Here is a 16,236-nt window from a genome sequence, read left to right on the forward strand (position 1 = left end):
TTCGAACATACTTTGTAATTCCCGCCGAAGGACAGCGTGGCCAAGGCGATATTGCCCCGGTCGATTTTCCTATAATTTTCCATGCGGCAAGAACCCACTTCAGAGAGGATTCAGTCAAAAATTCAGACGTTTTCTCCGGTTAGATTGTCCTAACTTCGATTTTCAGTGCATCAGCCATCGCGAACATCGCCGCCATTATCACTCAGAGAGAAGACATCGCGCTCAGTAGAAGAGGTGTTCACGCTGCGTCCAAGAGTGAAAGATTGTGCTCTTTGACCCTCCATAGTTCCTCTGAGAGAGTGTCTGGGAGATAGGTAGCTTGGAAATGGCCGTAGAACGTGCTTTCCTGGACGCAATATTCAGCCATTTCTACTGTCTTCTTCAACTTGATTTATTTCGAAAAAAATGTTCTTTTCCACGATTTCTGCACTGGACGCGTTTGGGATCGAAAATCTCACCTGCGCAGACTGGCTGCGCAGTTCACGCGCTGAGATCCCTAGTATAAGCCGCACCGGGGTATAAGCCGCACCCCCCCTTTTTGAGGCGAAATATTGACTAAAAGTTGGTATTCGGAGTATAAGCCGCACCCACAAACCAAGATTTTTCACACTCATTGACAAATGGCCTTTCTACAAATTTATTATGGTTATGGAGCTAAATACCATGTTAGATCAGATTATGAAGTGTTAGTGCACCACAGGTTGCTGCAGAGATGTTGGTGTATTGCTGTGTTGACTACAGATCACTCCATATCATCTGCACTATCTTCAGTCTCGCTGCCATTGATGTTGATCAGCAACACAGGCGCGAAGCTGAGTCGAATGACATGTCACATGACGTCAGCATGCATACTGATGTATGCTAAGCATTCATTCGCGCAAGCATATTCGGTGTATAAGCCGCAGGGGCGATTTTGGTCCGATTTTTAGCGAAAAAAGTGCGGCTTATACCCCGGAAAATACGGTATTTCCCCGTAAGTTAGTACGTACTAACTTTCGAACTTAGCAGCCACATGAGTACTAACTTTCGGGGGTGATACTATCTTTCGGGGAGTACTTTTTTATCGGGGGTAAATGACACGCAGTGGGAAGCCTGCGCAGCTCTAGTGTCCGTGCATATGATGTATGTACTGTACGGTGTCTGTACATGTAGGACGGGTACGAACTTACGATCTTTCGGGGGGAACTGTCTTTCGGGGTGATAACCTCGGCAGTGGAAAGTGTATTTTTATAGGGGGTACTAAGTCATTGGGGAGAACTAACTTACAGGGAAATACGGTAATACTGTACTCGCATAAGAAAGGGAGTGACGTGTGCCCCAACCTGGTGCTGGCTTTTGCTGCCTGTTCGAAAAGAAGAGCCATCCGGTGCCCAGGATTATGGCTTGTTCGTGACTCTGCCCAAGCAGTTGTTGTTGTGGCTGTTTCTCGCCTGGCGAGTTCTTGTGATCAGTGGCTATTTCTGAGTAAGAGAGCTAGTCATCTTGAAAGCGACACTCGAGGGCAACACCTGAGAGTAACGCCACTGGAAGATTGGCGTACAGCATAAGTCGTGGGAATTTCCGCCAGCGTGCCCGCACTGCAGCTTGTTGTTGCTCCGTGGGTTTGAATTCCTTGCCTGCGTGGCCTTCAACCCTCTGTTTGTACAGTTGCGCTCAGTGAAATCCGACCCAAACGTGCATTTTTGGCACCCTCAACCTGCACGACCCTTGACGCCCTAGAAGTGGTACAAAATGCAGTGATGAACTGGAACTGGAACTGAACTGGAACTGGTCCAGCGCGCCAGTTTTGCACTTTGGGTCAGTTTTTCACTGAGCGCAACTGCCACGGTACATGTACCGATGCTCACAGATTATTCTCTCCCGTGTCCTTTGTGTGCGTGTGTGGCGCTTTCCCTTCCTATCTACCTTAGAGTCCACTACACACGGAGGCTGAGACTCACTTGCTGAAGGCAATGGGCTTTGATGAGAAGAACCAGTTGCAGCAAGCCAAAACGTCCTACGAAGCAGCCATTCAGAAGTACCTGGAAGGTGTAAGTCTAGATGTCCGTGCAGCAGCATCTTCCCATCTCATCATTGAGAAGTCACTTGGCCACTGTCAACTCACGTATTAGTAGTGTGTTTTCATACAACACACTCATCCCATCTCAGAGTTCTAGGCCAGGATAAAATTCTAGGGGAGACAAAACAGTTCACTCATTTTTTCCATGTTCCACTATTGCCTTGTCACAAAAATTTAAAAAAACGTACGGATGCACATAGTGCCCGGATCGATCTACCGTAAAGTCGCGGGTAAAAGCCGGGTTTGCATACAAGCACATCGCGGATAGAAGCCTGAAAATCAAGCGGGTCAAATGCATATCAGTGGATATGTCCTCTACCAACAAGAACTCGTTTCGTTTCGTAAGCCTGTCGCGCGTAGAAGCCTGGCTTCTATGCAAGCGCGGATCGGGTAGGTCAAGTGTGCATGCACTATGTACGGTGCATAGTAAAACTGCCGCCATACCGGTAGTCAGTGGTAGATCTACGCGTATCAATGTGCATACAAGCCTGGCAAAAAAATCAGTGGTGCATATAAGCATGGTTTGCATACAAGCCTGGTTTGCATTAAATCCTGATGCAGAAAGCGGCTTATATGCTTAGAAGCCCGGCTTTTATCCGCGACTTTACCGTATTTGTGGTTGCATTTTCGCTGTGTGAACTGAAAACACGCAAAAGTCAAAAAATGAGTAGGGTGGGGGGGGGGGGGGGGAGGAGAGGCTGTGTCCCCTACCCCCCCCCCCCCCCCCCCCGTGGCTTGAACCCTGCCATCCAGTGACATCCTGTTGTGGGCTTATGTATGGTCTATTCGTGTATCAGTTAGGTGTCGCAGAAGCAAAACTCCACAATATGACTTGAACATAATATTGTTCCTCTTGTCTATTGCCACACGTATGAACTGAACTGGCAATACAGTCGAGGAAGACAACTTCGGAGGAAGAGAAAGCCAAGATGATGAAGCGGGCGCAGGACTGCCTGGATAGGTAGGCCATGTGTACGTGTGTGTGTGTGTGTGTGTGCGTGCGCGCGCGCGTGTGTGTATGTGTGTGTGTGTGTGTGTGTGCTTCAAACAGCTGTGTGGTGGATACCAGGCTAAAAATAGTGGCGGTCAATTCATCAGCCTTGCAAGCTGTTGAATGGTGTAATCCCAGCACAAGTTGCTATGTCTAACATAGCTGTTCGCTATCATCGCTTCCGCGATGGGCATGTCTGAGGTCTGAGGTGTGTGCACATGTCTGTGTGTGTGTGTTGTGCTTTATAAGTCAATGTATGGATGTTTTTCTTTCTTGAATTGCAGTTCAGAGATTATTTTAAGGAGTTCTGAAGTATTTTCCAAAATAAATTTGCTGCAGTGAAGTCTGCTCACCCTGAAATAGGTGAATGTAGTCAATGTACGCTTTGAAAAGCAGGATAGATACAGCGCGTGCCATTTTTCCCCTGCGCATCCTTTATCCAGATCAGCAATAGCAGAGTTCCCATGTGCCAAGTAATGGACCCCGCACCAGCAGAAAATAAGCTACATGTACTTTGAGATTGTACGTGATATGAAGTTCTGGCTATTCTGCCATCACAAGCCCAATACATGTAGTACCTGTATAGGCTAAAATTGTTTACTTTTGGGAGTTGTATAGGCTCCAAAGTACCCTTGATGCTACCAGTGCACTCAATCTGCGGCCAGAACTGTTTCGTCCTTTGTGGACTCATCAGCGCAGCACAGAGAAAACGAGGCCGAACCTGATAGCAATGGAAAATAAAATTTCCAAAGCCAGATTGAAACCAGGCCCGAACGTACCTTGCCAGAGTGCTCAAACTGACAAGTCACTAATGCATGTAGATTTGTACAGACGCGGCATTGTAGTAATGAATGAACATGCTTCGACGTGTAGCGGTACTAAAGTTTATAGAGAGCCGCGGTGTTAGCAAACGGCACAGCATTACATCTGGGAGTGACTGTAGTTGCCAAGGCCATGTTGGGGCTGTGTAATGAGTGCGAGCTTAGTAGTGCCATCTGCGTCTCCACATCACATGTGCTTGATTCTGGTTTTGTCCATGGCTATTCGCATGTATTCAAACTTTTAAAGGTATTGCATTTTCCTTGATCAGTATTGTGCGTTTGTGACTTGCTGAATGTCTTGTCGTCCGTTGTTTGCGTATACTGCTTTGCACATTTGAGCATCGGGCACACTTTGCTTGGAGCTGCCTCGACCAGTCCTGTTTGTGTCTTGCTTGTCACATGTCCAGGGCAGAGAAGCTGAGTAAACTGATCTCTGAATCCAGCAAGCCGGTGGCTGATGCCCGCAGCAAGGGTTCAAGCACAAGCCACATTCCCGTTGATTCCGGGAGCTCTGGTTTGGGCAGGCACTCCCCTAGTGCACCACACGCCGCGACTGGTCGGTCTATCTCGCCAGCACGGAACACAGGTGCATCGCCTCCTGCTACAGCACCGGTCGACTCGGCGCCGCGCCTGACGCCGCAGGAGATCCTGTTACTGAAGTGAGTATGTGTGTGTGTGTGTGTGCATGTGCGTGTGTGTGTGTGTGTGTGTGTGTGTGTGTGTGCATGTGCATGTGTGTGTGTGTGTGTTTGTGTGTGTGTGTGTATGTGTGTATGTGTGTATGTGGGGGTGCGTGTGTGTGTGTGTGCCCACATGTGCGTGTGTGTATGTGTATGTATGCCCTCACGAGCGCAAGCATGTGTGTGTATGTGTGTGTGTGTGTGTGTGTGTGTGTGTGTGTGTGTGTGTGTGTGTGTGTTTCCATTATATTTTGGTCCTTTTTTGGATAAGGATTTTGTTGGTGGAAGACAACTTAACGTAGAAGCTACGACGAACTTGGACATTTGAAATTTTGAAACACTCCTAACAACCTGTACCCAAGAACTAATTTCCTCGCTATGGGGTATGGTATTGTGAATGTGGACCAAGAGCGCAATGTGGAGTAGAGTGTTTCAGAGGACAACTTACCACAGCTAACACCAACTTGTGATAGAAGCGACTGGGAAATCCGACGAGGTTTTTTCCTATGACATGTAATATCGGCTTCAATATCTGTAGAGTGGTGATATCAGCAAGTGTTTAATATCTGTACAGTGGTGATATCAGCAAGTGTTTATTGTCTGTACAGTGGTGATATCAGCAAATGAGCAAGCAGAGTCATTATCTCCGGCTATCTAGGCGGTCAAAGCACTAACAAATTGACACCAAAGAGAGCGTGAGTGGTGCCAGCACGAGGCCGGGGTGCCTGCCTTTGGCTGAAACAAGAAGTAACGTGATACAATAATTGGGACTGCAGTGCAAGGTCAAAGATAGTCACAACGTTTGCATAATACTTCTTTTGCACGCGCAGTTCAGGCCTCGGCCTAGCAATGTGCACAGCCCCCAGCACAGGCAGGCGAGAGTTGTTACGCACCAGTGCTTACATATTGAAGTGTAAATATAGGTGTAGATGTCATGTTCGCATACTGTACGCAGGCAAGCTGGTGACAAATTCAGATGGTGGGTTATTGCTGATGCCTGTTCATTGTCACTGTCACCATTATCAGGTGGTGCATTCGCTCTTATGATGACCCGCATAGCCTGTCAGCTAAAATACTTAAAAATTTAAAGTACTTGAAATAGTCACCAGATTACCTGCGTACAGTTTGCCAGCATATCATCCATTCACTCTTCAAAATGAATGTGTGGGACACACAACAAATCTCACCAGTATGTGCTAGACGTTGTTTACATTGCTAAGTTGGAACCTGATCCGCGCGTGCAAAAGAAGTTTCTGCGGAAGTTGCAACTATGTTTTGGCCTTGTACCGTGTTCCTCACGTGGATGTGCGGACTCTACTTTTCACTTTTGCTGCGGTCCCAATTGTTATGATGTTTTTCTGTGTACGTCTTGTTTCAATGACTAGATCGCGCTGTAACTGGCACCACTTACGCTCTCTTAGGTGTCAATTTGTTAGTGTTCTGACCGCCTAGATAGCTGGAGATAATGACTCTGCTTGCTCACTTGCTGATATTACCATTGTACCGGTTTTGAAGAATCATGGTGTACAAGTCCTCATCGGATTTCCCAGTAGCTTCTGTGTTTCGTATGCATTGTGGTTTAGTTATGTTGGTCACAGACAAGATGTTATGTATGTAGCCTTGGTTTCTCTGTTAGTGACCTGCCTGCACTTGTGCTCTGTGTGCGCGTATGTGTGTGTGTGTGTGTGTGTGTGTGTGTGCGCGCGCGCGCGTGTGTGCGTGTATGAATGAAGGAACTCATCTTACATCAACAACCATTGCTATTTGCCATGGATAGATCAGGATGTTAAGTCCAAGTTCCACTTTCTTGAGGCCTACACGTAAGACCTGCACAGCACCATACTCTAATGTGCCTTTAGATAGGTTTCAGAGCATCAAGTACACCTACGCATATACATGTCACAGAATACAGCACTCCAGCATATTCAGATTGTGTAAAATTTTAATCATGAAAGGCTTTGGAATATTTGATCTGTTTGTGACTTTTCGTCCAAGTAGTGGGAGGACCAAATATTGGGAGTCGGACCAAAAGACATGTCTCTCCTCCTCTCCCCCCCCCCCCCCCCCCCCCCCCAGCATTTTGCAATCGAGTGATACGCAAGTACGCCAGGAGCATGCCGTGCCAGCACGGCTACAGTATTGACCGTACCAGTTTTTGCCCCAGGTATCCATTAATTAATAGGAGATGCTATTGCTGTTTGCTCCAAATTGTCAGGCAAGTGTCGCGCTGGGGGTGCTTGAGATGATTGACCGTACCACCCTGGAATACCTCCTGACAACCCTGTAATAATTGCGGAGGAGCCCAGCAAGCAAGCCACGTGTGCCTTTCAGGGAGATGTAGATTGGTGTGTAGCGAAAGTGTTCACTGTGCCCTATGGCGTTGTTTGTTATTCCCTGTGTGCAGTGACTCTGATGGTGTACTGGCCTTGTCGCCAAAGCAGAAGGAGCGAATCGCAAGGTTTGCCAGGTAAGATCCGTTGGTTTATTGACGCAGTTCAGAGTGAATGCATTGCAGGTGAGCCACGTGCTAATAACTCAAGTTATGCCAGTTTTGCTGTAGCGCTTTGCACGTTGTTTTCACACGGTTCAATATTTTATGTCGCATCAACATTGTAATGTTTACATGATTACACTTTGTTGCCTGGTGAATGAAGCATGGATACGTGCGTGCCCTGTCTCTGTGCTTGCTGTACACCTACAGACCAGTTGAGATTTGTGATGATCCGAAAATCATTCGCCTGATCTCTCATCAGAGCATCAAACAGGTTAGAGCATGGCGATGCCTACAATTGTAGCACAGCATACTACACACCCTACATGACTGTGTACAGCACACGTTCAGTCGTAATTACGGAGGATTAGCAAGACGAAATTCGCGTTCGCGTTCACACACATTTTTCAGTTCGCGAACTGGATTGCGAACTTTCGCATTTTTCGTTCGGAAAAGTAGTCGGAACACGAATCGCGGATTCGTGTCAGGGCAGTCATAAATTTACCACGCTGTGCTGTCTGTGCACAATGTCCGTCGTGTCAACGTCATGCGCATGTGCGAATTCTGTTTGCTAATCCTTCTCATAACGCGAATTCCGTCACTGAGTTCGACTTTCTTTGGAGAGCGAACGCGAATGCGAATTTCGTCTTGCTAATCCTCCGTAGTATCTCCATGCATGTACATGTATGCTGGGATTGTTACTGGTATACGAGACTCGAGTCGGTTCCCCGAGCAAGATCGTTTCTTCGGGGTTAAAATGTTATTTTCAAGAAAATTTTTAGTGTGGCGTAATCAATAAGACTGATTGTTTGCTGTTGGCTTGTTTCAGACCTTGGTTTCGGACTGCTCCTTTGTGGCATCACTGGCAGTGTGTGCGGTGTACGAGTTCCGCTTCAAGAAGCGGGTCATCACAAGGTATAGGCTTCCACGCACAGCACCGATGTCTTGCAGACCTGTACTCCGGAAAACTAGTTCTCTCTCTCTCTCTCTCTCTCTCTCTCTATCTATCTATCTATCTCTCTATCTATCTATCTATCTAGCTCTCTCTCCCTCCCTCCCTCCCTCCCTCCCTCCCTCCCTCCCTCCCTCCCTCCCTCCCTCCCTCCCTCCCTCCCTCCCTCCCTCCCTCCCTCCCTCCCTCCCTCCCTCCCTCCCTCTCTCTCTCTCTCTCTCTCTCTCTCTCTCTCTCTCTCTCTCTCTCTCTCTCTCTCTCTCTCTCTCTCTCTCTCTCTCTCTCTCTCTCTCTCTCTCTGTCTCTCTCTGTCTCTCTCTCTCTCTGTCTCTCTCTCTCTCTCTCTGTCTCTCTCTCTCTGTCTCTCTGTCTCTCTCTCTGTCTCTCTCTCTCTGTCTCTCTCTCTCTCTCTCCCTCTCTCTCTCTGTCTCTCTCTCTCTGTCTCTCTCTGTCTCTCTCTCTCTCTCTCTCTCTCTCTCTCTCTCTCTCTCTCTCTCTCTCTCTCTCTCTCTCTCTCTCTCTCTCTCTCTCTCTCTCTCTCTCTCTCTCGCGCGCGCGCGCGCGCGCACGCGTGCGTGCGCATTCCAACTTTCAAACTTCTGTTGATGTATCTCCACGAATTCACTGACTCCACCATCGAAACGTGTACTAGTGGTGCCGTATAGCTAGTTAGTGCAGTACTGTAGGAGCGTTAAGATCTCGTGAGGTGAACTAAGCCGCCCGGGTGGCGGGCCACTCTTGTGGTATTGCAAAAAGACTAGAACATGCCACTTCTGTGTGTGTGCGTGTGTGTGTGTGTGTGTGTGCGTGTGCATGTGTGCGTGTGCGTGCGTGTGTGTCATTACTTATCCTTAGCTGCATATACCCGCAGAAGAGAGATGGCACTCCGATTTACAATGAGAGCGGCAAGTATATCATCAAGCTGCGACTCAATGGAATTCCTCGCAAGGTGAGCCGCTGACCAAGCCCAGCGTGCATCTCCATTTTTAAATGGAGATGCAAATATCTTTTCATATTGTTTGGTAGTATGGCACTGTCTTGTATGCTTCTATCTCTGCCCCTCCCCCCCCCCCCCCCCCCCTCTCCCTCTCTCCCCATCTCCCTCATGTTCACACATGCATGTACATCTCCATAGTAACACTGATATGCATGTACAGGAAATACCTGACTGTTGCTCAGATCTTAGCTCACCTTGTGACCACGCTCGTGTGTCCCAACGTCCATGCATGTATGCGCACTTTGCATGCAGATTATAGTACTACATGTATGGCATGGCGATGAATGAGACCATGAACATGACCATGCAATATATGACCATACTATAGTATATACGCATGCGTACATTGCCTACACCACCGTCACCACCGCTGCACTATGTGGCCGACCACACACATACACACACACAGACTTCCCACAGCAGCAACAAGATGTTCCTTTGGAGTACAGTCAGACCTCGCTTATCCGGTCCTCTTGTATCCGGATCCCTCGCCATCCGGAAGAAAATCGTTGGTTACCGCTTTACAGCATATGTCATGCATACATACAGTATGTGTGTTCGATTATCCGGTTCCCTCGCCTATCCGGATATTATTGTGGAAAACGGATGTGTTCGGTTAAGCGAGGTCTGACTGTACTGGAATATTATTTGGTCGGTCACAGAGCGCAACGGTGGTGGTGTTGTCAATGTAGTAAAGTGAATGTACGCAGAATTTTCAACGGCCGAATATTGCTGCTTACCTTCTTCCATGTATATATACGCTTGTGATGTGTTGTTGTTTGTCTGACAGATTGAGATAGATGATCGGTTGCCGGTGGATAAACATGGCCGCCTGCTCTGCTCCCACTCAACACAGTCTGATGAACTGTGGGTCAGTCTGATGGAGAAGGCTTACATGAAGGTAAGATTCGGAGGACCTTACCGGTATATGTTTTTGCAAGTCACATGTGTCATAAAGTAATCAAGCAGCGTGCTCCACTGCTCGAAGAGTGCTCAATACCCATATATGGCAAAGCCTTCCACACGCAAGAGAGGAGAGAGAGAGAGGAGAGAGAGAGAGAGAGGGGGGGGGGGGGGGGGGGGGCTGTGATGCAACTCCGAGCTTCACGTAGTCACGAGCATCAGGCAACTGGTCTTGTGTGTCATAAAGTATTCATTCTTAGTATCATAAAGGTGCATCATATACTATTTCACGTGTGCCTTTTCCTTTGTTATTATTGTTGTCAGGTGATGGGTGGTTATGACTTTCCGGGTTCCAATTCGGTGAGTGTGCACCTCCATTTCAACTACGGCTGCTGCTGCTACCATCGGTATTGTGGCTATGTACCTTTGTCTGTCTCCGTTTGCTGCATCTGTGTTACCGTTTTTCCACGAATAGTAGGCCGGTCTACTATTTTTTCAACCTCGTCCTAACCCAGCCTTATAATCGAGGACGGTCTTTTATTCTTTCAACCCAGTTTGACCCCGGTCTTCTATTTTTCGCCACACAGTTTTACCCCATTCTTCCATTTTCTTCTACACAGTTTGCGCACGGTCTTCTACTTTTACCCACAGTTTGAGCACGGTCTTCTATTTTTAACACAAGTTTGAGACTCATTTAGTAGGCCCGGTCTTCTAATCGGAGACGGTCTTTTATTTTTCAATCGCCCCTGCCCCGGCCATGTATACGAGGAAGGTGTTGTATACGAGGACGGTGTTGTATACGAGGACGGCCTTTTATTTGCGGAAATACGGTATCTTGTGAGCTACAACTCAATGTAGTATGGCTGGCGCATGGCCTGTTAGTGTCCGAGTCGTGCTTCTACGACCTGTGCTGTTGTGGAATTCTACTGACCAATGCTCAAGCTGTCTTGTTCGACCTTCAACATCAAAGTTCAAGGTCCAGGGTTTCTGCCCTGATCCTTTAAGAATAATTCCCACCCGGTCAGAAATGAAATCACACCAAGCAGCTGTACTATTGGGGGGGGGGGGGCTCGGCATCAGCACAGTATACATGTGTCCGTTTTATTCTGACTTTACACTGGCCTCCTTATAACTACCCTCTCCCGTTCGCCCCACCCGTTCGCCTGCAACTATTCACCCCCCCCCCCCCCACACACACACACACGCACACTTGCACTAGTAACACATCGTCTTGCTGTTCCTTGCTTCAGAATAATGACCTGCACGCTCTGACTGGCTGGATACCAGAGCGTATTGGTATGCACAACAAGCACGAAGAGTTTGATTCGGACAAAGTCTACGATCGTCTGAGAGCCGGCCTGCATCGAGGTTGGTACTGTAGAGGTCAAACATTTTTAGCAAACAGAAAACAAGTCTTTGCAGATGGATGGTCTTTCTACAGAGGATGTGCTGTATCATCTGGTGTGCAGGCTGAAAATGGCAGTCTCTAAAGCCAGGCTGTGCGATAGGGCTTGATAGTGAAGACATCACAAGTCAACAAATGGCGACAAATAACGACTTTTTGATCCACTCTGCACGTCGTGAACTATAGTATGTGGTGGTGAGTAGGCGCCTCGTGTCGCATGCAGGTGTGCATGGCCGTGAACCAGGAGTGGGTCCCCGACCGGGAGTACTCAGTCCAGTCACTACGGTATCGGTAGATGCGTCACCTTGCTGTGAAGGAAACCCGCCCTTGCGTGTATGGATCCGTATAGAAACTGGGTCCAAGTGGATCCGAAAGTCAGCGTTGTCATGACTCCGGGCTGGCTGCGACGTAGCACTTTCAAGCTCTATTGCAGTGGCTTCAACACACCCAGTCATAGTGCTGTGTCATACATGTAGCTAAGTTGGGATTTAGGCCCATACAGTCCTACCGCAGCTACCTGAACCCCGGTACTAGTACTCTTTATTCACATTTGTACACATTGCAGCAGATACCCACATTGGGTCGCGGGAGAATACACCGAATACACCGAATGCGTAAACTCTGAGGGGAGATTTAGAGATTTCGCCTTCACTTTGGAGTTCGCAGAGTGCACAGCTTTTGACGACAACATTTGTGTAGCCAAACAGAATATGCATGGTCGGGAATTCTGTGAAGGACAGAATTGTGTGTACCGTATTTTCGGCAATACAGGCTGAGGCGCTTAGTAATAGTTTGCGAGCCCTGAAATTTCACCCAATTTGAAATAATCCACACCAAAAAAACCCTGAGATGATGTGGCGCTTATTTCAGACAGGCGGTAATAAAAGACTGGCGCTAATTTCCGAGAATACTGGAATCGAGAGTTTTCCATTGTGGTGTGCTGCTTTGTTCTCTGCTTGAACACTGCTGTAGGCCAGTACCTGATCATATGTGCTGCATTGTCCTGTACTTGATCACCTGCTGTAGGCCAATACCTAATCATATGTGCTGCATTGTCCTGTACTTGATCACCTGCTGTAGGCCAATACCTAATCATATGTGCTGCATTGTCCTGTACTTGATCACCTGCTGTAGGCCAATACCTAATCATATGTGCTGCATTGTCCTGTACTTGATCACCTGCTGTAGGCCAATACCTAATCATATGTGCTGCATTGTCCTGTACTTGATCACCTGCTGTAGGCCAGTACCTAATCATATGTGCTGCATTGTCCTGTACTTGATCACCTGCTGTAGGCCAGTGCCTGATCACGGTGGCCACACCGCCCATGTCCAAGGCGAACGCTGACCGTGCTGGCTTGGTGGAGACGCACGCCTACGCCATTCTGGACATGCAGCACGTCGGGGTAGGTGGTGACGGCTGAACAAACTGCCTGCCGCTGAGTTTGCAGTGTGCGTGTGTGTGGGGGGGGGGGGGTGCGTGCGTGCGTGTGTGTGTTGCGACAGCCTTGAATTGCTTGAGCTTGCATGCTATGTATAGCCACTCATGCATTGCATGGGTGCATGGTACACGTACCGCCACTCATGCACTGGTACACGCATCGCCACTCATGCACTGGTACACGCATCGCCACTCATGCACTGGTACACGCATCGCCACTCATGCACTGGTACACGCATCGCCACTCATGCACTGGTACACGCATCGCCACTCATGCACTGGTACACGCATCGCCACTCATGCATTGGTACACGCATCGCCACTCATGCACTGGTACACGCATCGCCACTCATGCACTGGTACACGCATCGCCACTCATGCACTGGTACACGCATCGCCACTCATGCATTGCATGGGTGAATAGTAGTACACTTCACGTAGTGCACCGCACCACCAGATGTGCTCTATTCAGTCTATTGCCATGCGTGTATAAACTGACGACAACGACGACAACGAAATAAGCCGAGCTCTCAGCCCCATAACTCAGTGCTGTCTTGGCCTAGTGTGGGAATAGAAATACTGTGCTTCCCGTTGCGCAAGTCAGCTTGCTGCTATTCTGCCTGCATCTGGCGAGGTTTGAGTGGAGAGCCGTGCAACGGTCACCCACCACCTTGGCGGCGGCACAATGGGCAATGTGTTGTATTTAGGGCTTGTATTAATGTGGTGCCAAGTATTCCATTCATTGCACCTGTACCGGGATACTGCTTTTGGTGTGGGTAAGACACTCCCATCGGGCACACTCTACGGCTGATATGAGCCAGCTGAATATTTTCCAGTAATAGTGCTTTCGGTATGGGTCCCGTGCGGATATGCCAGGGTTGGGTAAGGGACGACTATGTACACCACCCTCGTGCACAAACGGTTAGAGAAGGCACGAGGTCCGATAGCATGCAAGAAGGGACCAGCAGTAAATTATTACTTTAGACCTGCTCTGCATGGATGGTCTACTGGTGTTGATTTCACAGGTGCGTTGCAACAATGATCTACTTCACTGGTTCATTGGCAATAGGAACACGTTGGTAGACAGGTTCTGCTGTTTGAATTTCGGAATATTTTTATGCCGAAAATAACTTTCGACTCGGCTGATTCTTTCCCTTCAACTTTCCTGGAAGTTATACTGCTCCACCGAGTCTTGAACCCAGTAGTTGAAAACTGTTCCGAAATTCGAAGGAAGTTCAACTGCTCCGCCGAGTCTTGAACCCAGTAGTTGAAAACTGTTCCGAAATTCGAAATGCAGAACCTCTCTGTATCCAAGTTACTTCTTTAGAGTATGCATGCAGGAAAAATGTTTGACTTGAAAAGTGGCAGTACTACAGTCCATTTCAAAACTATAGACGCGTACCTAGGCAAAAACCGTTATGCCAGCATCTTTACAACATAAAATCTGTGATCACTTTGTGCATAAATTTTTCCAAATTGGACGTCTGTTATCCAATCGTTTAGAAACTATATGAGAGTAATTGTGGAGCGGACCTGAGCAATATTCCGAAAACTATTCTCAAAAAGCTCCGGCCAAATTTGAAATATTTCAAAAACCCTACGCGTCTATAGTTTGAAATGGACTGTAGGCAAGTGTATGCCTTCTTGGCAAAAGTACTACTGTATCATGTACATAAATTTACTCTGTGTGTGTGTGTGTGTGTGTGTGTGTGTGTGTGTGTGTGTATGTGTGTGTGTGTGTGTGCGCACGCACGCGTGCGCTTGTGTGCGTGTGTGTGTATACAGGTATGGTATATTATAATGTGTTTGTGTGTGTGTGCACGCGTGTGTGTGTGTGTGTGTGTGTATGTGTGTATGGGCATGCATGCGTGTGTGTGCATGTGCATGCATGCGTGTGCGTGTCTTAAATTTCTTCTGCAGGATAAGCGGCTTTTGCAGGTGAAAAACCCATGGCAACACCTGCGCTGGAGGGTAAGCGCTTTAAAATACACCTAGACGTGTGTGCTGAGAGAACATCAACTGTATTATGGTGCGTGCGTGTGTACGTGCATGCGTGCTTGCGTGTGTGCCTGCATGTGTGCGTGCGTGTGTGTGTGTGTGTGTGTGTGTGTGTGTGTGTGTGTGTGTGTGTGTGTGTGTGTGTGTGTGTGTGTGTGCGCTGGTCATGCCGATGACATTGAGTTTCGCCGATGGCGCTGTCCTACTCGCAACAACTCGCACTGCAGCCGACCTCTCGCTGTTTGTGTCCATGTCTCTGTACATGTCCATGTCCATGTCTCTGTACATGTCCATGTCCATTTTTTTTTTTTTTACGGGGTAACGGCCTCTTTTACGGGCAAAATAAAGTCATGTAGACGTGAAAAAATTGAGATACCATGAAAGGTAAAATAGAATTTTATTCAAGTACAATAGATTGGGAAACTCCAAGAAATTCCACGTAAAACAGACGGAATTCAGTTTTCAATGGCCGATGCCTACCCCAGCACCATCCTGCGTCGACAGGCCTGTCAGGCGCCTTCTAGACCCGCGTAGCCGGAGGTCGACTGCCTGCTGGGGGTCCATGTCCATGTCTCTGTACATGTCCATGTCTCTGTACATGTCCATGTCTCTGTACATGTCCATGTCTCTGTACATGTCCATGTCTCTGTACATGTCCATGTCTATGTTTTTGTTTATATACATGCCCATGTACATGTTTATATGTTGTACATGGGCATGTAGTACAGTCCTGCTCAATGAAATCCAGTCGCGTCACACAAGTACGCGCCGGGCGTTGAGCAGCCCTAGACCTGGGAACACTGGGCTGCGAAACGGTGCAAGGCGCAAACTTGAGTGACGCGACTGGATTTCATTGAGCACAGCACTGTACATGCTAATGTTGTACCTGTTTTATGTTCAATGGATTGCTTACTGGCACTGTACCATATAGGGTGACTACGGCGTGGACGATGACAAGAACTGGACTCCGGCACTGGAACGGCAGTTTAACTATGATCGTGATGCTGCACGGAAATCAGACAACGGTACGCACCAATGGCCATGCTGCTGCTGCTGCCACTGTGTTTGTACTACATACATTGCTTGTGAATACAGAACTGGGAGATGACGCTTTGTTGCAGAGAGCAACATACACTCATATAATTCTCTAATCCAGACGGGATGGGACTGGGCACTGGCCATAACTTCCAAATGTCCGTAACTCGGAATTAAATGTGTTTTTTTCCTTCGTAGTACGTACTACCCATTAAAATGGGCAAGGGCCAGAGATCGGGCATATGGCGCCACTATTTCCACACGAAGCATGGCAGAAGACTAGTAATATCTCCACTAAAACTCGCCCACAGGGTGCCCGATATGCAGGGGAATGTGCTGAGGACTGTTGGGGACGCCACTGGCGATTGGTCTGGTACGGGGTCCCCGGCCGATGGCCTCGGAATGCGGAGGAGCCCCCGCGCTGAAAACGTGGTCCTTAGCCAAGAGCTTGTCCTTGGACTCT

General features: G+C 48.1%; 1 protein-coding gene across 1 annotated transcript in view; it reads left to right on the forward strand.

Annotated features, from left to right (window-relative positions):
• The window catches only part of LOC135809485 (calpain-7-like), a 30,958-nt gene that overhangs the window by 2,101 nt on the left and 12,621 nt on the right, over window positions 1-16,236 (forward strand). Inside the window, exons 3-16 of the mRNA XM_065322842.1 lie at window positions 1,911-2,030; window positions 2,953-3,020; window positions 4,279-4,530; window positions 6,285-6,371; window positions 6,956-7,018; window positions 7,253-7,316; window positions 7,872-7,957; window positions 8,850-8,943; window positions 9,782-9,892; window positions 10,219-10,254; window positions 11,145-11,262; window positions 12,596-12,705; window positions 14,661-14,711; window positions 15,670-15,763. Of these exons, the coding sequence (XP_065178914.1) occupies window positions 1,911-2,030; window positions 2,953-3,020; window positions 4,279-4,530; window positions 6,285-6,371; window positions 6,956-7,018; window positions 7,253-7,316; window positions 7,872-7,957; window positions 8,850-8,943; window positions 9,782-9,892; window positions 10,219-10,254; window positions 11,145-11,262; window positions 12,596-12,705; window positions 14,661-14,711; window positions 15,670-15,763 (1,354 nt within the window). The remainder of the gene's footprint in view (window positions 1-1,910; window positions 2,031-2,952; window positions 3,021-4,278; window positions 4,531-6,284; window positions 6,372-6,955; window positions 7,019-7,252; window positions 7,317-7,871; window positions 7,958-8,849; window positions 8,944-9,781; window positions 9,893-10,218; window positions 10,255-11,144; window positions 11,263-12,595; window positions 12,706-14,660; window positions 14,712-15,669; window positions 15,764-16,236) is intronic.

This window comes from Sycon ciliatum, chromosome 2 (genome assembly GCF_964019385.1).
Source record: "Sycon ciliatum chromosome 2, ocSycCili1.1, whole genome shotgun sequence".
Lineage (NCBI taxonomy): Eukaryota > Metazoa > Porifera > Calcarea > Leucosolenida > Sycettidae > Sycon > Sycon ciliatum.